At 36.2% G+C, this 24,555-nt stretch overlaps 1 protein-coding gene across 1 annotated transcript; it reads right to left on the bottom strand.

Annotated features, from left to right (window-relative positions):
- Positions 1 to 1,901: 1,901 nt before the first annotated feature.
- Positions 1,902 to 23,500, bottom strand: LOC103713943 (calcium permeable stress-gated cation channel 1-like). Its single transcript, XM_008801003.4, has 13 exons — positions 23,339 to 23,500; positions 22,968 to 23,245; positions 20,361 to 20,707; positions 18,379 to 18,525; positions 16,436 to 16,571; positions 15,335 to 15,436; positions 11,384 to 11,503; positions 11,153 to 11,233; positions 10,546 to 10,886; positions 9,026 to 9,271; positions 6,722 to 7,046; positions 4,434 to 4,667; positions 1,902 to 2,432 (listed from the first exon to the last, which is right to left on the bottom strand). The coding sequence occupies exons 3-13, from the start codon at positions 20,672 to 20,674 to the stop codon at positions 2,190 to 2,192; spliced, it is 2,289 nt and encodes a 762-aa protein (XP_008799225.1). The 5' UTR covers positions 20,675 to 20,707; positions 22,968 to 23,245; positions 23,339 to 23,500; the 3' UTR covers positions 1,902 to 2,189.
- Positions 23,501 to 24,555: the final 1,055 nt, after the last annotated feature.

Genomic DNA, 24,555 nt, shown 5'->3' with positions numbered 1-24,555 from the left:
AATGGAGTGCTAGCTCATGAATCTTTCTCAGATTCCCACATGCAAAGAAGTTTAAGTTATGGCTCAGAGTTAATCATAAATTCTGCAGCATATGCTTGCTTAGATTTGGTATACTTGTATAGACGTTTGATATACAATTGGGATGATGTTCTTATGTTTCTTAAACTGAATAGTTTTGTTACTGAGACTAGTCAAAATTACAGATTTAATAGGCGCATAATGACTACGGTAAGAAATGTAAATATCAGGTGTGTTGATGATGTTCCATGCTTGGTCCTTCTTGATAATATCAATGACATCTCAGCCCAAGCTTTATATGCAGTTGGGATAATGTTGTTAAAGTTTCTTAAACTGAGTAGGTTATCTATTGACAATTGTCAAAATTAAAGATTTAATAGACGCATTGGTGATGATGACTACGGTAAGAAATGTAAATATCAGGTGTATTGATGATGTTCCATGCCTGGACCTTCTTGGTAATAATATTAAGACGTCTCAACCCAAGCTTTTTGGGAACTATCTCTAGAGATTTAGACGATGCATATGTAAGGAACCTGCAAAACTTGCACTCAACTGTCCTGTCAGAAATTAGTAATAACAAGTAATAACAAAGAGGTTCAAGCAAAATCCACCGTACCGAAGACGTACTGGTTGCCTATCGAATCGGTACAATTTCGTTTCGTACCAAAATCGGGAAGCTCTTCCCGCCGGAGCCGAGAAAGAAGAAGAGAACGAGAAAGGACGCGGGGAAGAGAGGGAGGGAGACCATATTTGGCCGCCATCGGAGAGCTGCGGAAGGACGTCGGAGGCCGGTGGAGGGTGGCGGAACCCGGGGGGACGGGGGAACCCGCGGGGGCGCGGCGGAGACGCGTCCCTATTTCGAAAGAAATAGGGGACGCGACCGCGGTTTTTAATTTGAAAATTTTTAAGTGAAATCGGCAAATTAAAGTCCTCAAATTAAAAATCGCAGCCGTATTTCCTTTTTCTTTTGAAACAAGGGACGCGACCGTAGACTCGGCCTCTACCGCGCCCCCACAGGTTCCTCCGCCCCCCGCCGGGCTCCGCTGCCCCCCACTAGCCTCCGACGCTCCTCTATAGTTCTCCGATGACGGCCAAAAATGGTCTCCCTCTTTCTTTTCCCGCGCTCTCTTTTTTTCTTCGTCTTCTTTGTCTCCGGCACGAAGCCGACCTGTGCTGATTTCCACGGCTTCGGTGTACCGGTAGCTGGCCGGACTGATTTGCACCGGCCCGTATCGACCGGTAGGAGCCGGTTCGGCATACCATAGGTTCAAGAGTTTCTTATGCAGCCCCGTTAATTCTTTTCTTTTTTTTTTTTGTGCTGAAAAGCCCTGTTAATTCTTCAACGGGGAAAAATGAACTTCCAATCCAAGACGGAACTAATTAAAAGCTATACAGTATTTATAGAATAGTGCTACTTAACCATAAATGATATATTGGAAATTTTTTTAAAAAGATAATCTAATTGAATATGGCCATTCATAAATCTGATCAAATCTCCAAAACACACCTCATGGTGGGTTGTTTGTCACCTTTTGCTGGAAAATCTTTGGCAGCAATTTAATGAGTTGATGACACACTGGAATACATAGGATAGAAGTGGGTCGGATGAATTAGAAAGCCTCTCGGCACTGCAAGACTTGGGGTCAGGCTCAGTGCAATAGTTTGGCTTACGATCCTACTCAGTACATGCCGGTGCCAGCCTTAGACCAGCCAAACAAAAGCTTAGAGGGTGGTATCACAACCATCCATGCATGGATTTCTTATGGTAGATGGCCTGCACGTATTTACAGAATACAGCCAGCCAGGCTACACAGTAAAATCTTCAATAACAGTGCCATGTAACATCTTCTATAAGAGAATGGCATGCAACACCAGGCAACTGAATTATCAATTCACACTAGGCGTATGATTGATTACAAATAACAGTTAATTTTTGGTGATTCCTTTCCATGTGAGACATCTCAAAGCAGTTCCATAACCTGGTATTGAAGCTACAGTTTGCATAATGCAGGACGGAAGTATACAACACCGATATAATTTGGCTCAAAGAAAACATATATAATGCACATGTAAGGCTGCGAATTTGACCCATCCCACTTTCTATTGGAATACCAATGCACATGATAATATCTCACAAATGGTATACAATGCTACATTGCCATGCACTACTATAATTGTAATTGGGAAGGTGATGATGAACCACCATATTTACTTTGGGCTGGTGTATTCTTACGAGACTGCCGCTTGGTGGGTACCAGTGTGTTGTCGTATTCTCGCTCCTCTCCCATCGAAAAATTGTCGTCATCCTCCTCATCTTTGAACACTGGGTGTATGTATGCATTTAATAGGTATGATTTCAAATCTAGGTTTGGTTCCCTGGCATGTTCTAATGTGTCTTTCATCATTGCTTCCTGCAAAGGAAAATTACAGCAATATTTCAGAATCAACAAAAGTATAAACATTATCTCGCATGTATACCATAGGAAACAACTCTGTATCTACCTAAAGACATCCTAAAGAGGAGCAAATAAAAATGATTAAACTCATATACTAGAATCCGTCAGATTGCTCTGTAGCAAGCTTTGATGTCCTTGATACACGTTATGGTGATTTAACATGGTTTCAAGGAGGCCCGTTTAAATTATAGGAGTTCCATCTGACCTGGTATTTGCCAGCAGAAGTATGGAACCTTTTTTTCTTTTGGAAGTATTGTCTGCAACGGCTGTAACCTTAAACTGAAAGGACAGGTTGTGACAAGGTCAAAACAATCCTGAGCCCTGACTTTGTGAGTCTATGAGAGGCAAACAACAGTGAACAGTCACCGGTGGCAACAAGACGGGAGAAAATGTCAAGCACTTGCACTAGTCAGTCCATGCTTTTCTCTCTTCTCTACTATCTTGCTTCCTCCTCTGCCATTTTCCCCATCCACCTTCTCCTTAACCTTCTTTGTTCTTCAGAAGTTTCAATATTTTACTACTATTTTTCTAATTAATATCTATTTATGAATTTTTATAAAATTTGCAAATACCAGTGTCTTAAGTGTCAGCTGGGCAACTACAAACTGACTAGGTGCTACACCATACTGCAACAACCCATATACCACGGCCAATATTTAGAAGCTTAGTGGCAGTGGATGACTATTATCCTTGAGTTGAGGCAAAAGCTTTTGTTCATTACATTAGTTAAACAGCTAGAGATGGGCTTGGTTTCGGTGACTCATTCACATAGCTACCAACTATGTAAGGTGACCACAAGACAGTGAAATAACCTTTCACAATTTCTGGAACAGTGACACCACATGACTACAATGTGTCATTGCATATTTTTTCACCGGATTGAGAGCATGCCCAATTAATAACCTCATTGTTAGGATAGATTTCACTATCATTATGTGAAAATCTTTGGTTTGCACTCCTGGAGAATACATGTGTATTGGTATCAAACTATCAATAATTGACACTTTGTTGACTGGTCCTATAGACCAAGTCATAAGTTTATATAAAGTGGTCTGTTTTGTGAGGGAAAAATGATTGTTAATTAGGGCATATGAGATAGAGGACAAAAGATCAACCACCTGATAAGGGAGAAAATTAATTTAGAAGGGAAGCAAGTTGATTGTATTGACTTGCTTCCGATCTGCAGTTGATCCGAAATTAATCCAGTCCAATCCAAAAGGTATTTGGGTTAGGCTTGGATTGGAAATTATAACACATTCCAAATATGGATTGGATATGGATAGCTAAGTTCCCGATACAAACTATCTATAGTATAGGCTACTATAATATTCTCAAACTTCCCTTTGTTCCTATCTTGCATCTCACAGGTCATCTAATTGTCAAAAGAACATTGAGCATTTATTGCTTGTTGCATCACATTATAAAACCCCTCCCCACCCCCATCCCCTTCTTTTTTTGGATAAAAACCATCTATATGTTTCCCTAACTAGTGTTGTTTCCGAACTCCTCATTTACATTTCCTATGTCTCATGCAAACATTTTCTGGCATGTCAACCATTTACAGGTGCATACTGTATTTGCATAAAACATGTATAGTGCATGGTGCATACAGCTACATCTGCAAGCCTTACTCTTTCAAAATGACATCTTTAATATGCTGCTATATAGGGAGGGTTAGATGTCGAGCAATAATGGGAATATAAGATGATGGTGGGTGGATGAACAAAGTCCCCTTACAATATACAAACTTCTATTTCTTCATTTTTCATATTAAGTACCTATTAGGAAGTCTATCAAACACAAAGACAGATGGTATCATAACCATATAACAGAAATGATGTCAAATTTGCATAATTTCTATGACTTAATATCACTGAAAAGCAGGAAAAAATTAAATCTAAGACAGATTTACTTGCATTATTTATGAGTAAGATAATACTGTAACAATAGAATTACCTGAAGTGGATATTTAACAAAAGCAGGTTCATAGCGGTTCTTGCAAAACCTGTGAAATGATATGGTTAATATAGGAAGTGCAATAAGCAAAGGTGTCGACTGAGCAGCTTGTTTTGTGCTTAGCAATCCAAGTAGAAGCAGCTGTGATATAATTAATGCACATATTATGCGACCATGGACAGCTGGCCAGAAGGCTGCCCCGCTCTCATATTCTTGATTGTAGACATTAATAATCTGTGACAATAGAAACTTCTATAAGAAATACTAGGATACAAAGCTCAAAATTTCAACGGACCACTAATATGCACAATCAATAGTAGGCTGGTTTCTATCTGCTGTACGAGTTATAACTGCAGAAAGAGTCCAGGCATGTCATTCTAGCTTCAGAAATAAAAGCATTATTAACAAAGCTCAAAATGTCAATGGACCACTAATATGCATATCAATAGTAGGCTGGTTTCTATCTGCTATAAGAGTTATAACTGCAGAAGGAGTCCAGACATGTCATTCTAGCTTCAGGAAAAATAACATTATTGAAGAAAGAGTGGTAGTTCAGAAATCATGATCTGGACAACAAAAACCTAAAGTTTGTTGCATTGACATTTTTCATGTGGTTTTTGTCTTACTAAAATAATAACAAAGTGAATTTTCTTGCTTAATTATTATCTCCAATAACTTATGCTAGAAGCCATTTGACACTTGAAATAGTCTGGTCTTTAGTGAGCTAGAGTGATATACAAAGATGATAAATAAGATTAGAAAGCTTGCATGAAAATGGAAAAGACCAACTCCCTCATGTAATTTGTTATTTCATAAGGGTGCTGAATACCTTGATCAAAACCTATCATGAAATGATGCATCATGGTTTGATCTTTACAGCATATATACCCTAAGATTATTATATTATATTATGTGTATTATATATAATATAATATATATGAAATATTATATAAAATATTTATAATATTATTATAAATATTATATATAGATTAAAGGGTATTATGAGAAGTATGGATAGATCTTAGCAACTTACCAAGAAAAGTAGCAATGCAAAACAAAATAGGTAACAAATTCCGGAGCCATTTTCCAACAAATAAAAATACAGATTTCCAAGTTTTTTACCTCCCAAAGAACAGAACCTAAAGGAGAATGATGTTGCTGTTGCCTTCATAAACATATGCCTCCTAATGACTATCTATAATTTCTTGTAGCAGTTAATTGAAGTTCAAAATTTTAATTTACATTATCTCACAAAAACAATATCAAAATTAACATTTGAAGTGCTAGCCATAACCAATCCTGAAACACACAAAACTGACCATGCATAATAAATTTAGTTGTTATTCATTTGTTTAGCACCTTTTAGGGTCATAAATTCATTTCTGACCAATTTACTGCTATGTGATAAAGTTTCAAATCTTGGTCTACTGCACTCAAATAATTGAACGAACTGACAGTTGGTATATTGCTTTCATGAAAGTTTCAAGGATTAGCTACTTGAAATTGGACAGAATGTTAAGAACATCCAGCATTATAGCTAATAACTTTAAGCCAAGCGTTCAGAAACATGTGCAGACATCTTTGTTAAACATATTAGGTCATTGCGATGGATGATCCAGAAATGTGAATAGCCTCATGATATGTGGGATGACTTTTTTTTGTAATCTAGCTGGCTTGTGTCATCGGCAAGAGACAAATATGCAAGTAAGGCCCTCATGGATTCTATGATTGTAACTTAAAATAGTGGGAGCAAACATAATGATATTATGCCCTCACAGCCAAGTTGGAGATTGGAGGCCATCGTGCCAAAATCCTGATGTGTATAATTACACTTAGATATTGACAGATTGGTAGAGGAGTTGTTAATCCATGATAAACAAGCCATGATTATTTCTTTGGTAATACTAGTGATTTCAGTGCCACATCCATGAAAACATTTCGCCAAGCATCATGAATGTTTGAATGTCCAAGCCATTTTATATATTGGATAATATAGATCTATTTAGGTCTGTGAAGAACATTTAATCTTAGGAAAAGGTCTGCATTCATGGTAAAACCAGGCTAAAGGGTCATCAATTCAACAACATTGGCTTGTGAATGCAATGTTTAAAACAAGATCTAACAAGATTTTCTCTAATAACATCAATAAAATTCAGGTCCAATATCACTTAGAATGAACCATAAAATTATGTGATCTATAGACTAGAAAACAATATGCATAACTAAGACATTTTTCATGTAAAAGTTTTGCGAAAGATTAAGCATGGTAATAATGGTGAGTTGCCTACCTGATGACGGAAAACAACGTATGCCAGACCAAAAAATATTATGATGAAAGGAAGTAAGAATGGCGTGACCACAGCATAGACAAGGCCAAGTAAGAAATATAGCTGTATTTGAGGCTCAGATGAACCAAAATCAATACTTCCTGGATCCATTGCTTCTTCCCTATCCTTTTCAGTCTTTACCAAGAAAAAATTCTTCAAGTGGTAAATTACTAGAGGTTTCAATCTTAAAATTTCCCCAGCAATTCCAGCCCAACCATCAACCATGATATAGGTTATGAAGAAAGTTGCTTTCATTGGAATAGATACACCTATTGTTTTTGGAATTCTGCACGAAAAGACCAAATATGAAGCATGAAGACATGGCATGATTTATGTAAATAACATGTTGAAATGAATTTTGATTGACAGATCATGATCACTTGATTTTAAAAAAGATGCAGTGAGTTTTGTTATCACATTGTTCCCTACTAATAATTGTTGTAACCAATTACCAAATCTATGAAGCACTTCAACTATTATAAGATCCATTATTACAATCCTTAGCATGGGCATTAAAACCTTAGACACAAAAATACCTAGATAAGTAAAATAATTTAGCTTGTAACTGCCACCACAAAAAAAAGCACTTATTTTTAGCACAAAACTTTCAGAAAGCCACTAAAATTGCACTATGATGAATCTAGATTTAAATTTTTTTAGGCAATTTAATAAAGTTTTCTCCATTACTCAACCTTGGAAGTCAACCCTATAAATAACATAATCTAGTTTAAAATAACATGAAAAGCCACACTTCATTCATATCAATATTAGTTGATTCAGAACTGTAGGAAGAAATAAATTCTCTAGGTCAATCCTTGCCGTGGATCCATCATAATTCAAAAGTCTGTTGTCTTCCAATGAAACATCATCCTGCCGATTCATATATCCATATCGAGATACTTCATGAGTGGAGGTTCGAGTGCATAAAAAAATATCAGTATATCACCCATTGCAGTGTATGTCACTCTGTATTTCTTGTCCTTCTATTATTATTGGTTTTATTTAATTTATTATTTTCATGAGACAGATGGTTTGACTTGCTGACTTTGCCCAAGAGGACTTTACTAGTGCACTCATTACTCCTTTGTACGTCAAAATCGTTAGGTGGTAATCCTTTGAGAAAACATTCAAGGCCATTAGGAGAATGTTGCGATAGTTATAGAAGGAAACAAGTTACAGATCACACTGCTATCAACATCCATCACAAAAACCATGTTCTCCATAATTTAAGCATGCCTATTCAGATCTGGTACAGATAGTGCCTCTTCTCCTCATATTAATTGTGCATGTATACCTATGTTGAGCCTAATAATTGATAGAAATCATCACAAGCTGCATGATCAGCATTATAATTTTTCAGTCACAGAACATATTCTAATCAATCAATGTCTTTGATTAAATTATCAATGCTTGAAGCATGACCTATTCTCCATAATCATCATTAGACAATTCTGACCACCTCTTTATATGTATGTAAAATACCTTATTTGTTTCATGAAGTAATTTCATAGCAACCTTTGTAATATAGTCACCTAGCTCCTCTAGAACCTTAAGAAAATGAACCTTGTTGTATTACTGCTGTTCTATTGTATATCATATGCCTCTCAGTTCCTCACTTATTTCTGCCTACATAGCCACTTAATTCACCACCAATAACAATCTTCCCCCTCCATAACCCCTTGTTTGGGCTCATCAATATAATCACCTACATATATCTCGATAATTTATGTTTGTTTATATAATATTAAGATGTTTTTTTGATTTTTCATCACATAACTTGCATAATACATTTGATTTACTAACACAATTATGTCATTTGCATCCACTGTCATCTAATCAGTTCCCCTGCATATCAAGCTAGAATATAAGGTTTGATTGACCAAAAATATGTTTCAGAGCATTAATGTGCATGCATGCATACATGCATGGCTGTGTGCATGAGAGAGAGAGAGAGTCAAATATTTGGAAATGGATATTTCTATTTTTATGACAATCAATGATTCTTACAAGTTGTTATCCTTGTAGAGGGGATGGGATAAAGGTCAATAAATTGTTGATATGAAACTATAAGCTAATGCAGACACTACTCTTGGTGCACAACCATCCCCCCTTCCCCCCCCCCCCCCCCCCCCCCCCCCCCCACCAAAAAAAAAGGGTGCCTCCATCATCAAGCTTTAACAAAAAGAGAACATATGTTAAAAGTATAAATTTTACAAAGTTTCATAGATCCATTTATCTAGTAAATGAAAAAGTGCAAACACATACTCATTTGCCGACTGTTTAATAAAAGTATGCAGTTGCTCAAATGCAGTTCCGGTGATTATGCTCCCTAGAAACACATTAACAATTAAGAAGAGGTAATATTTGGACGCAGATCTTCTCTCCAGAGTCGACAAGGATATAAATCCTTCAAACTTGGACATGAGCATCAGTATTGCGGGTAGAAATATAAGAAAGATCTTCAGAGCAATTCCAGGAAGAAAACCTTGGATGAATGACTTAATAACGTGCCTGTGCCAAAGTCAAATGCTGTTCAATGAAAGTGAAAGATATAGAGTAACCTCGTAATCATAAAATAGATATATGCAAGCATATTATTTAAAGCTAGATAAGTAGATATCATAATTCACATAATAATTCTTTGTTTCCATTAGTTTCCTATATGAAACTTTACATTAAGTAACAAGAAAATATGCACAGAGTTCAGAAAAATAGTTTTAACAATCATAATGATGAAAAAAGGAAAAATCAAGAACGGATGAGTGCAACAGTCTGCTAACACCCAGGGTATATATACACATATCAAGGATTTCACTGATGCTAGAACAGTAACCAGAATGACAGTGTCCATGCCAAAACTCAAAGAATTTTTTTCAAAAAAAGAAAATAAGATTTTTGTCTTGGTTTTGAGCTATCAACTCATTTTGTTTTGGCACAGGCCAGCATGGACTCGCACAGGGAAGCACCTAAAATCTTGCATATACTATAAATTACATGTTTAACATAGGCATCTAGACAATTGTGACAAGCTATTATATCTAAAATAACTCTTCAAACTCATGCAATATGATAGGCAATGACCAACTTGGTTATGGAGGTGCAACTGTTAAAAGATTCAAAATGCGATGAATAACCAACTACATTGCCCCATTAGAGTGTGTCCTTTCCTCTAGGATCTCCTATGCCAATGAACACATATTGTGCTTTTTTATTTCCATGTCCTGATTATGACTAGGAATTATAATTTAAAGAAATATTTAGAGATAGAAAATTGCAATTTTATGAGTTAAAAAATGAGAATATTCATTTAGCTTTCTAAGATTCTTGGTATTTTAGCAATGTTTTATCTTTACTTTTTTTTAGTATTGCAAAAACCCAAAAAAAAGGCATGCTTTTTGAATCAATCCAGTTTCTTTGATATTTTTTCTTAAACCCTGATTATTCCTTTTGCTTTATTCTTTAAACTTTGCATCCATCATGCAGATATCCCAACTTCAATTATCCAAACCGATAGCAGCCCGCATGTATATTGCCTAAATTTTGGAGATTCTTCATAACTTTTGCTAAAAAGGAAGGAAAAATCATTCACTAATATCACCTTCCCATAGTCGCTTATGGAAGTAAACTGTAGCAAAATTACAGGATAAGAAAGTCAACAAGGAAAATGAATATGAGATGAATTTAGGTTAGATAATGTAAATGAAAGTAAGAAAAATAACCACAAACCAAGTAAGGAACAAAAAAGAAAAAGAAGCATGAGACCTCAAAGAGTGCTATTTACTTACACTTCAATAATAGACTTTAGAAAGGGAGCAGCCTTCTCGATCCCCTCAATATTAGCAAGAGATTGCACAAATGCTATTGGAATCATGAAGAAGAAGGTAAGAAAGAAGAATGCTACTGCTATAATCAACCTTCTAACTATGAGGGAAACGAAAGGAATAGGTAGATTCTGCCAATAAATGTCACGAGGTTCTGGAGCCCACTCAGTCAACCATAGGGTTGGATTACGGGCCTGTTGTGTCTGAGCACAAACAGCTGCCCCCCATCGTGTTCGAAAAGAAACAAATGCCACTGGCATAACAGATTTAGGGTTCTTTTTAACCTTTTCACGTTCTGTGGCCTCCTGAAATAACATTGTCCATAAAAAAGCAACGATGAGTTTTCCATGAAAAAATAACAAGCATATATTTTATTATTTAAACAACATACTAGCAAGTACTGAATGAGGCCTCAATCATTCAACTATGACTGCCTTATACTATTTGCAAAACCATATGAACAAAAAATAGCATGCTATATTTTCATCTTTTCATGACAAAAAATATCTATACTTTAAATATAATGTAAACACACCTAGAGATGCAAGGAAAAAGGGATAATACTGCTTACTTCCTTAGATAACCTCTCAATCTCAGATGTGTAGAATTCTATCGCATCCACCTTCTTACCACATAGTCCAAGAAAACCTGTCTGATGAAACAAAACAAACTCAAATAAAATATGAATCTTCCAAGAGAGGTAACAAATGTTTGTTATTGTCAATGTCAACAAAAAAGGGCAATAAAATGGCACAAGATTGCAGCCAAAAATAAAGTAAATAATATCATTTGCATAAATAACCTTTCGAGTTGGCCTTTTAGATGGATTCCGATCATATTTCAATTGATAGTAATCAAGCCAATTCTGCATTTGTTTTTTCTCTTTGACCAGCTGAGCAAGTTTGTTTGCATTATACACAACCTACAAGGCCCAGTCCATACAAGAAACAACAAAAATCACAAATAACTTAAATTGTGTCTAGGAATAGAGTGTAAAACATGACAGACATATTACATGTCAAAATTTAGCAACTTACAATGGAACTCAAAACATATAGAATGAAAAGAGAGGTCAATGATCTTATATGACTAGCTATTGGAACAAATATCAATGCTCTGATCAAAAGCAAATATCCCCTACTGGGTAAGATTTCATAAAATAAGAAGATTTGAATACTATTAATAGAGTTCTTAATATCAGGACTAAGGCCTAGATAACTGAGGAAGCAAATCAAATTGGTTATGAGCATTTTGCACCAACAGAAGAATAAATATAATGCAAATCCTGGAGTGTAAAATCAGATGAAATGCCATGTAAAAACAAATTCAATATGGGCGAGAAACCCACAAAAAAGCACACATACAAATATACACACATAGATGGACATGTGATAACTTTATATACCTAAAAAAGACAATATCCTCAACACTTTCTAAAATCTATGAGAAATTGATGCAGGTATCAATCATGATAAATAATTAGTTCTCTAACATGCCATCCGCCTTGATCAAGGCAGATCACATACCTATGGTTTGCCTAATACGAAGTTAGGGCAAAAGTTAGCATGGCACCGCATCAAGAAATTGCTGTTGATCTACAGTTAAATTAACAAAAGTGCAAGGCAACAATCGCAGACAGAATAACCATCTGTCCCAATGTCATTAATTGTAACTTGCTAGCAGCCTAAATAACATCGCAAAGCAGAGTAAGTATGATATATCCAGGTCCATGAAATGACAATTGGCTTTGGCAGACTCAAAAGTTGTGAGCCATTGATTAATACTGGACCTTAGTCCTACAGCTAAGAGAAAATGATCTGCTGCTTAGTCATGTTATCATTTATTAGACAAGCACAACTGGTTGGACTAAACTTTTCCTTATGCTGTGAACAGCACCCATAAAAGAAGGCAACGGAAAAGCATAATTTGTCATAAAATGGAGGACAAAGTCATAATGAGCACATTGATTGTGAAGTACAGCAGTGTAGTTAGCAAGACAGCCACAAAACAGGTGATTTATTGGTGAGTTATAATATCTATTATTAGTCAAATAGAAATGCTTTGTTTGTAATTCCATGTTCTTTTTCTTAAGAGTGTTAAAATTCCTTGCCCTTGCACCATAATCTACCCCAACTTAAAATACAAGCTACTAAACATGAAAGCAACAATCACTAGAATAAAATTAATTCTTCTAGAAACCAAAGAGCCAAAAATACCAAAAATCTTTCAAAATGAGAGCATAAACTTTGAAAGGGATTTCATAAATTCATATGATGCGACCACTCAGAACTAAATCCCAAAAGCTTCTAATAATCATATAATATTTTTTATGCATCACCCATACTCATATTGCATAGGAAGAAAGTCTATCTTTCTGTTCTTTTGCATTTGTTTTCAGGTAGAGTATTACAGTCATTAAAACATTCTAGGTGGCTGATCCAAGTTAGGAGTCCATGATGTTCCTTGAACTTAATGATAAGCTGCATATTTATATAGGAAGTTATTCTATTAAAAAAAGAATGCAAAACTGTCCCGAACTGTCCGGTCCGGAGCGTACCGCACCATGCCGGTGGCGGACCGGGCCGGTTTCGCTATTCAAAACGAGAAATCGGCGAAGGAGGGGGAGAGAGAGAAGGAAAGAGAGGAAAATAGGGAGAGAGGGGGAAAGAGAGGAAGAAGAAGACGGAGAGAGATGGAGGCCGCCGGAGGCGCCGAAGGGCTGCGAAGGGTCGGGGAGTGGTATGAAGGGGCGGAGGAGAGGCTTCGCCCTCCGGATCCTTGTTTCGTTAGAAACAGGGATCCGTCATGGCCCCTTTTTTATTTTGAAAATTTTAAGTGAAGTCGGTGCCCCTCCATGCCACTCCTGGCCCTCTACAGGACTCGACAGCCCTCCGGTGGCCTCTGTCTCTCTCCCTCCCTCCCCACTCCTCTCTCCATCTCCCTCTCTCTCTCTCTCTCTTTTTCTCTCTCACGCTCTTCCTCTCTCCCACCCTCTATGCTATGTCAAGCCGCGCTCCGCCGACCTCCACCGGCCTTCCCTATCTCCCTCCCTCCCTTTTTTCCCTCCCCCTCCCTCCCTCCCCCCACTCTCTCTTCTCCTCTCTCCCATTCTCCCTCTCCCCTGCCCTCTGTTGTGTCGGTACAAGCCCGACACGGAACAACTAGGGGGTGCACCGAATCGTGCCGCCAGCCGACCGGTACGAGCTCCGATATTGGCACAGCAATACTTGTTATTAAATGTATTGGAGTAAGTTCCATCGCTAATATCCAAAGTGTGTCCCAATGAACCTACATTCATTATAAAGATGTCGAGGGTACTAAGTCAAGTGTACACTAATGAATGTTGAAGAATTAATAAGCTATTTGAACCAAATTAATTCTCTTTCTGGTGGAGTCCACATTTCCCTTCTCATCTCCTTCACTTTCTTTCTTCTTTTAGTTACTACCCCTGACTTGCAAAGCAATACCTATTCAACAGTTTGCATCACATATTTTTTAAACATTACAGTGCTTCTCTCCTTAGAAGGTTCTAAGATATCCTAGGAGGCTCCATGAGTTAGTAACAAAAATTCTCAACTTTAAATTAGATTGAAGGAGATTATGATAACATAATACCAGAATAGTAGTAATATCCATATATATATAAATTGCTCATGTCAATCAATATACAAGGAGATCACTCACTTAAATCTAGTATAGAAAGGGTTTTGGTATCTATTACATGTTACATAAGAGGGTCAAGTTCAGTCCAAAATCGATTAACTTAGTTCCCTACAAATCATCTATAGACTTTCAGTTATACTCTGTTAAATATCTTATGCTTACATTATGTCTCCACATATGCATGGAAAAAGGAAACATGTTAGCTTATTAATAACTTTATATCTTATTAATAACTACAGAATATCTAAAATATAGCCAATTATGGCTTTATAAGGGCACCTTCCAACAGAAATTTTATTGTTTGACAGATCCAACATAACAAACATAGGGAATAATGCACCTCCAACCAGCACATTATCTTCTATTTTACATGTTTTTAGCTGAGTACAAGTTAATAAACAATCAAATTAGTCGGTGTTGTAGGTATGGTTGACATTATTTCCCACACTTTGCATTTTGGGATTTGAAAATTGGGAAGGTGATAGACAATGAAGGTGTGATCAAAAGATTTTATTACTTGGGAACCACAATGTTGCTGGATTCTTGATCAAGGGAATGGAATGTCAACATTTTTTGTCAGTTGAAGACATTCTCACCAAGTCACCATAGAAATCCAAACATGCATATTTGTGCAACTGATAAAGGAGGCCAACATTGAGGACCTTTATTCATTCTTTCTTCATTAGTGGCCAAGTAAAACACACAGGCAAGAATGCTATGGAATGAATGTTGATTCATTTGGTATGAAGTATGAACAATTTTGCTTTTTCACTCTCTCTGTTAGCTGATTCATGTTGCTTGTTAACCTTGACTCTGCTTGGTCTTCAACATTACTTTGGATGGGAGGTGGCATTAAGTTAAGTGAAAAAGTACATTGCATCTTGGAAACATGACTATTTTATTTGAACAATATAAAATATTTCATATAAGACTGTATACTGCATTAGATTACAATTGAAAAAATAGCACAGTTAAGAAAAGCCTTCAATAAGTAAACATTATAATCTAGAGAGTCAATCACATCATTTCCTAACATCCCCATTCTAAAGCTTCAAACTATAGCAATTTGGAAACTGTGCCCAAGTATAACCTGATGAGTTAAATAATGATCACGATGATTGACAAGGAAAAAATGTTCAACTAACTCGCTAACGGACTCATCTGGGTCAGGTGGCACATTCCGTACAAGGACCTGAAACAAATTGAAATATACCATGAGTTATTCTAGAACCAAGTAATAAAGTTAAGAAAGCCAAGTTACTTGGAAAGGAAAAGAAAAAGGTAAGAACGTTAAGAAAATTTGTTGTCATGAACATCGCCACATTCATCAAATGAAACTAACACTACTACAAAATATAAATGGCCCCCCTCAACATGCACATACGTAAGTATGTGTACATAATTATTTATATAAGTATGCGTACTAAAGAAAATAGAATCTGCAAGAACATAGGCTTTTGGTATGGAATATAATTCCTCATGTTTGTTAGAAGATTTGTTGTGAATGTCCATGAACCAGTGTTGTGTAACACTGTAAATAGTATTGGAAAAATAATGCATGACACATGCATATGTATGCACATATATATCTATTAACAGCTACTTTTTTTGGTCAATGATTGATAATCCCTCCCCTAATAGTAACCAAATGCAAAAATACAAAGTGACAATGTTAAAAAAGACATAAATATTTATAGAAACAAATGGGATAAAGTCATTCCCCAAAACATTTTACTTTTCCCTCCCCTAATAGTAACCAAATGCAAGAATACAAAGTGACTATGTTAACAAAGACATAAAAATTTATGGAAACAAATGGGATAAAGTCATTCCCCAAAACATTTTACTTTTCCAACTTTTATGCCATCCACTATGCCCTATAAAAAATTCCATCAAAAAATACATTAAACATTAGCATTGTAATAAGAATGTCAGCATGTCAAACAACGAACAAGTACATGCAGACTTATACTCCATTTACAGTTCTTATTTTAAATTACAAGAGAGCAACATAAGAAAAACCTGTTGAATACAAAAGGACAAGATAACTATATTCCTTAGTTATAGAAAAATAAATTATGAGATGGACCAGAGCAACAAACTTCTTTCAAATCCACTAAAAAGGTATGGATATAAAATCGAAATTTATTTATATCAAAGAATAATTTGATAAAAATTGAGATAAGCTTACAGTAAATTGATCCGGACGGCGTTTCTCTGATGCAAGAAAATGCAACCTCATTGATGCAATTATTTCATACTCTTTACGCAACACATAGCATGTCCAGAAGGAAAAGACATATGCCATCACCAAATGGGCCCAAAATCTGCAACAAAAAGTAAACAGTTTTAACTTGTAAGATATAAGCAGAAAGATTGGTCTTCCATGGGATACATCCAACTACAAAAAGACTTGACAAATGCTATCAATCTAATATATTTGGTGTACAAATATAGCATGAGAACAAGGACTGAAAATACATAGACTAAGATAAATATACAAATAGGGTAATCAGTGTGCTGTATATTCTTCATTCCTAATCAGTATGTCTTTACCAAGAAATGCCGATCCAGGCCATACCGTCCAGTTCAGGCCGAACCGAGCCGACTGATCTCTGACCGGGTCGATTCGGGCATATAAAAAGGTTCCGGCCCCTACGGGGCTATAATCAGCCGGTACAAGATCGAATTGGACGAAACTGGTTTAGCCAAGACTCGATACGAACCGGTTGGTTCGCACCAAGTTCGATTAGATTTGCCACAGCGCGCGGTACGAACCGGTCGGTTCGTACTGAGTTCGATGAGATTTTTGGCGACCGGTTCGGTCCAGTCCGAACTGGACCGGGCGCCGACCGGTACCGAACCGGACCGGGCGCCGACCAATATGGCACCCAGTACCGGTTCGGCAATCCTTGGTCCTTACTAAGGCAATTACCATATCTCTTGTCTTCTAGGGGATGCAACACTAATAAGCAACTGTACATTTTTCCATTATGGACTCTCCTTGGGAGCATAAGCAAATTGAGCCTAATCAAGCCTGGGTCTAATTAGGCTACAAGCTTAACGTGTTATGAAGCAAGCATATGCCCTGGGGCAGAAAGGAGGAAAATGTGTGGACCAACTCACACAAGCACATGGTGTTTCATAGGGGCACCCTTGCTTATGACTAACAAGCACCCAACACATACATGCTTGTGCTCATACATTTGTGCACTTGTCACCTTGCCCACCTTGCACCCACCAACTCTTGTCATCACATGTGGCCTACGTTCATGCCCATGCTCTCATATGACCACCATGTCATCCATTCCACATGCACGCTCATGCCTGTGCCTGAGCTTACATCAGTGTGCACCCATCGTCTCGTTTACAGATCCTATTCCTACTCCTTCATGCACAATTCATAACTGTGCATATCCAAGTATCTCTACTAAATCGTTTTCCAAGTCTTGCCTCACAGTCACCATGGTATTATTCTTTTTAGTGAATTCTTATGGATGATAATTTACCAACTAACACTTCCAACACAGAGGAATATAATTAATGCTAGGTTAATAAATGTCCAAGGCAAGACCATCCAACAAAAGTAATATGTTTAATAAGCCCTAAAATAGGTGAATATTGATCAATAGATCACAACAACAAATGATACTTTGAACCAATCTTCATTTAATCAAGCAAATTCCAGTATAAACTTTTCAACTATTTTCATGTTCTTTTGCATGTAAGGAACCAAAGCTACTTAATCTCTTGCTCATTGATTTTGACTGGATTCATCCTGCATAGCTGATCACATTGTCCAAAACTCCCATAGGAGATATTACAATAGCATGTAGAGCAATTAGAAAATTAATCCAATTGTAAAATGTTCAACCTCTTAACATCCAGATACCTTGTAATCGCAAAACTTCCATGACATCAAGGAGATAGGTGGCAAAGTTAGTCATAGCAGAAACAAATTTTTAGTAATCTAACACCAAAATTACATGAAGGCCATGACAGAAAGATCAGTTAATCAGCTCAGGGAGCAGAAAACTTTTGAAAAGCAACCAGACACTGAGAACACAGGAACCAGGAATCAGCTTAACACTTTAACTAGCAACTTATCTGTTGATAAAATCATTAAATGCTCACCTCTGTGATTCGTTAGGGATATTTGATATAGAAAGCTTGTCTATATCACTGTATACTACTTTTGAATTCTCCAGAGTGGAATTGGTCCAATTGACAGGTACAAGCACAGCAAATGCCAGGATTGCGATAGGAACAAAGATTTTAAGGCTGGGAAGGGGAAGAAGAAGAAGAAGAAGAGAAAGAACAACACAAAAACGACATCAAACAGCAGTCATGATTCAAATATAATTAAGTTTCAAAACACAATCAAACAATTGATCTAAGAAGAGCAAAGAAATTTCTTCAGATGAGATAAATCATAATCTATAAGTTCAACCATGCCACCTTGGAGTCACGTGCATTGTCTAAGAACACCTGAACCAAAAACCTTTCTACGCAAAAAAAAAGTGAACAGAAAGCATGTAGTAAGGCAAAATATGGGATCAAAATGATGTTGTGTGGACTATTTATGTTTCCTATTTCACCAACCCTAGCACACTGTTCCTTGTTAAATTTTGATAACTTAAATCTTCAATAAGAAAAAGTAGCACTACAACCTTACAGATACATAGAGAACACTATGCAAAAAAATATATACAAGTCCTTTCTCTAGCAAGCAACTTGTTCTCCATCAGAACAAATATATGTGTGTTTTTATGTATAACACCCATTTCAAAATTCAATGGGCAGAGTTATAAAATAAGAATCTATAAACTATAGTATGTGATCTACAAGGACTAAAAGAAAACTTGTATATTTTGGATAGCTCTCACCTATACTTAGAATTGTAAAAACAAGCTAATAGTTGTTCTAACAAGATATAGTGTGTCCATTTTTGAAATGATTTAATTTATAGGCAAAAATCTCCAAAACATATGATGTTTTTCTTTTTCTTATTTGAGGCATTTTAGACCTTTAAATCATAACCATTGGTTTGAATTTTTCATTTTTGCAACATCAATCACTAAAATTGACCAAGAACATAGGCTCATGCACACACGCACGTGCACACACACATGTGCACATATGTACATACGTATACATGTACGTATTGGGTGTAGTTGTAACACAAACAAGGTGTAAAGAGACGACTTTGCACCTACTATGAAGTTCAAGTTACAAAATGAAAATCTAAATCATTGGATATGATTGACAAATGTCAAAAACCCCATATATCTCTTTAAAACATTAGCCTATGCATCAAGTCACCCCAAATCACCATGCTACAACATATCACTAGAATTATATATCTAGGAGGACTTGATATATATGGCAGAGGTTTTCAGAGCCTATGAAGTTTTGTACACAGACATCTTAGACGTTGTGGAACATATTTCATTGTTTAAATTTTTCATTTTGTAACTCCAGTCACTAAATCTTGTAGTTGGTATTCCTGTTATTGTCCCCTGCTGCATGTAACCATAAATGCGCCCAAACATATATATGTGTCTCTAGAGAGAGAGATGAAAGAGGGGAGAGAGAGAGAGAGAGAGAGATAGAGACAGAGAGAGATAGTTTTGTGGCCCTTTCATTTACATATAAAATTTAGGTGAACTTGTTGAAAGTGTACTTTCCCAAATCCCAACTATATATATGAATATGTGGAGCTGTTTATGTATCCACATTCATATACAGTTTAACTTCTAACATGTCGATTCATTGCATTCTGTGATTATGTACTTATGCAAATGGCTAGCCATGTCTGATGCATAGAATAGATTTTAGTGGTAGCATGCTATCCAAATCTGGTGCTACATCCATGAAACAATGGCCCTTTCATTCCTTAATGTACTTATTTTAGATGGGGCAATTTGTTGCTTTACTCATTATAATTTAATGCTTCTCAAGAACTAGCCCTTTCATTTTGCTTTCCCTTCTTTTCTATGCAATTATAACACAATGGAAAAAAATGATAAATTGAAAAAACTACAGAAAATCTAAGAAAACCAATGAAATGATAAAATAAATCAATAAACAAACTTATTAGAATATAACTAGAATACCCAATCAAGTATATCCGCAGGTAAACAGCAGAATCAAGTCCTGCATGGTCTATTAGCTCAGGTTCAGGCATTTTTAAGGCAGCCGGCATCCATCCCAAGAACCTCAAATAGGAACGCCATTCTAAATTGACAAACTTTTGCACAAATGTTCCAGAATGTGTTGGACTGCTTCTTACACCTTTAAGATACCATTTTGGAAAGTAAACCCTATCATTTATTGGCTGCAGACGTAGTATAGCAAATGCCAGAAGGAATGTGAAGGCACTTAGTATGTTGATAGCTGCAGCAACCCCTATGTCACTAAGTGTGGCCATATCCGCCTCTGAATTAAGTTATTACCAATCTCCCTGCAGATATAAACCATTATACGCATCAAATAAGGAACCAATCGTGTAATCATCGAATCAACATAAATAATAATGAAAGAAAAGCATGTCACTTCTAAAACTAGTATTACCAGATGACTACAATAGACAACGATAGTGCCTCATGACTTTTCTAATATTAATAGAATGGAAAGGGAAAATAATATCCTAATAATGAGTATGCATATTACACAAACCTCACATTATAGGTTAGCCTTATCAAGAAGAGCCTAAGTATCACCTTTAATAAAACTTATCTAAGTTATAATATCAACAAATTTCATTATCCACATAAACAACGAAGATAAACAATCATGTATTAAAAGTCAACAGCCATACCTTTTCTCTTTTTTTGCCGCATGGGGGAATATTAGCAAGAAGGTAAGATTTTCATTAAATATGTAGGCTTGTCGCCATAATCAACTAAACAAAAGGAGCAATAAGAAAGTATATATATTCATGAGGGTTAATATATGGCATCTGCCTCCAGTAGAAAAGTGTGAAATCAATGCCCATCCCACTTCTTTCTAAACTTTCAATGGTATTACAGCACCCTGTTAGAGCTTCAAATAATTTTATGGGAGACAAGCTCGTTATATAGAAAAATGTAATGACGGATTTCATCATTGCATCAAGCAAAGCATTAATACTCTTATTCTGTACATTATATACCAGAATCCTATTGTTTGTTGCCGATTCACCATTGACAAAGATCTCAAATCTCAACGAGAACTTACAGATTTAGGTCACTATCTCTATTCATCCTTCTAGAGATTTTGTTTTGCTAGATGAACTTTTTTTTTTTTTTGCCAGGGGGGCGGATATTAGCAAGAAGAAGGTAAGATTTTCATTAAATATGTAGGCTTGTCGCCGTAATCAACTAAACAAAAGGAGCAATAAGAAAGTATATATATTCATGAGGGTTAATATATGACATCTGCCTCCAATAGAAAAGTGTGAAATCAATGTCCATCCCACTTCTTTCTAAACTTTTAATGGTATTACAGCACCCTGCTAGAGCTTCAAATAATGTTATGGGAGACAAGCTCATTATATAGAAAAATGTAATGACGGATTTCATCATTGCATCAAGCAAAGCATTAATACTCTTATTCTGTACATTATATACCAGAATCCTATTGTTTGTTGTTGATTCACCATTGACAAAGATCTCAAATCTCAATGAGAACTTGCGGATTTAGGTCACTATCTCTAGGTATCCTTCTAGAGGTTTTGTTTTGCTAGATGAACTATTCCTTCAGGCGATTGAGATGGTACATCAGATTAATTCTCCAGCTTGTGTTCATCCCAACCCATTATGACTCTAGCTCCAACTTAGACTGTTGCATAAAAGCATGATTATTCATCAAAAAAGAAAAATGCAAGGCATGCCTTACACTACTTGCAAGGGACCTTCACCTTCAAGCACATGAACATAGAGCATCCCTCTATAATCTTATTTAACCTCAAATTTCTTCTAGAAAAGAAGAAGAGATCTACTTTGTCTGTCATAATGGTGTACCCTGACAAATATAATTTTTATCTTCATAGAAGCTTTTCAAATTTGATTCCCGCTTCAATTAAATTCCCTTTTTTTTTACTTATAAACCAAGATGCAGCACACTGGTGGTCCCCAGAAGTGGTAACAGATTGCAAGTTTGATTATTACTCTCAGTGGAAAACATGTCATATAGATTTTGTTCCCAGAACCGCATGATAAGGCTAAAATTGATATCAAAGTCCATGAAGTCCACCAAAAAAAAAAGAATGTTTATAAGAGAACTGGAACTCCAAGTTCTATGATTTCGTATATTGCACAAGCACAGAATAATAGTCATTAATTAGCTCTATCAGCAAATTCATCAAACAAGAAGCACGACAAGTGTCAATCATAAGTTTTTACTTCTTCTTGGCAGAAAATGAAAGATTTTATCCAAATAATAATTTATATTCTTCGAATTGACGGAAATCTTTTTTTTAAAAAAAAAAGTCAGTAACCAAGCATGGAAATCACTAGAAAGCCAAAGTGCTTATCAAGAGGAAAGAAAGCACAAGTTCGGCACATCACCAAGACCAAATCAACCAAAAGTTGGGTCGAATCTTTTTGTGACGAAATTTGTCCCCAAGCACCCAGAACAAAGAAATTCGAATAATTATATCAACGAACAACGAAGAAGTAGGGAAAAGCAAAAAAAAAAGAAGAAAGAGAGAAAACGAGAGAGAGGGATCAATATGCGTTTACCCAGAGAGGTAAATACGCAAGGGACCACGAAGAGATCTGGAAACGTCTGGGTGGAGGGCTTCCAGGCAAGGGAGAGTTAGGAATTCTTCTCTCGACAACAACAACTCCAACAACTCCGAAAAGGGCGAGGGCTCGAAATTTGTGGTAGACTCCTTTTGCTTCTTTTGCTTTTTGCCTTTTCCAGTGGGTCAGGTCTGGCGTTAATTCTTCATTTTTCTTGCAATCTTCCCAGCCGTTAACACTTCAAATCAGAAAACAGCCGCGATTGAAACGAGAATCTGTAAAGAAATAAGTAAGAAGTCGAAAGAAATCCAAGATCAAGAAAGAGAGACAGAGACTGCAAGAGGAAGTCGGAGATATCATCACCATACCAGTAAAGGAGACGAAGCGAGAGACAGCATGAATAGGGCGGGCGGACGAGCGAGCGAGCAAGAAAGCGGAGTGGCGGAGACCGTCGGCGTCGAGGAGGCTATGTAGTGCGACCCTGGAAAGACGCGAGACCACGACGGCTAGGCTGATGCGACGCTTCGTTTCTTAGATCTTATTACCGAATCTTTCTGATTTTGCAACACGTCCAGAGGATCATGTGTAACGCCACGCCGTTACTCAATCTATAATGTACCGTTATACGCTTAATAAGTTCAAAATATTATATAAAAATTAATTCTTTAGAGGGTGCCAACTGGTTAAAATCAGGTCAAATATGGAAGAAATTATTACGTGGACCTGCTCCGGTGGGTAATAATTGGTGCCACTAATTAGTTGGACCAAGTATGAACATATGGCTCCATATGGCTTGTTGTTAAGAGTTGACAATATTATATCATATAATATTTACTATTTATGGTGGCATATATACGTATAATATACTATAGTAAAGGAGTTTTGTTCATAGGCTCAGAGAATCTTTCATAGTATATCTAATAAACTTTTATCTATTAGAATTAATTTAGTTTTGAATTTAATTATTTGGATCAGTTAAATTTTAATGTAAGACTAAACCTAGCTTAATTTGATACAAACTCTCGTTGATTTCAACTTAATTTGATGTTATCAAGATGACAGATTGGGCTCATCTTGGCTCAATGGAGAATAAAACTCAACTTAAGCTCAATCAAATGATAAAAAAAATCAAGTTTGATTTGAATTTATGCTCGGCACTAATTTCAAAGTAGGTTGAAAAAAGCCTAGGTTTGATGAAGCTCAACTTAGTTACGCGCCTAGATATCACTAGCAACTTAGTTCTAGTTATTTCAATTAATATAAGTCAGTTCTTGTTTTCAACATATTGGTTGATACCAATATTTTTATTTTAATTTGTATTTGCATTGGTAACTTCTTCATGTGATATAATTCCATCATAACCTTAGCCTATAAGCCCCTTGCTTATTGATATATCTTGATACCTTGGCCAATACAATATATCAATATAATGGCTGAGATTTCCATACCGATCGCTTATAAATCTAAGCTCCTTTTTCTTTATGGATCTGCAGATTCAAAAACTATGTACTCCAACCGATCTCCTAATATGTTAATCAATTTTAATTTATTTTATTTGTTGATCCAATTACTTGCTTTATGTGAT

The sequence above is a fragment of the Phoenix dactylifera genome, chromosome 4 (genome assembly GCF_009389715.1).
Source record: "Phoenix dactylifera cultivar Barhee BC4 chromosome 4, palm_55x_up_171113_PBpolish2nd_filt_p, whole genome shotgun sequence".
In the NCBI taxonomy this organism is placed as follows: Eukaryota; Viridiplantae; Streptophyta; class Magnoliopsida; order Arecales; family Arecaceae; genus Phoenix; species Phoenix dactylifera.
Note: the sequence above shows the minus strand (reverse complement) of the source record. Positions and strands in the feature narration are given on the sequence as shown.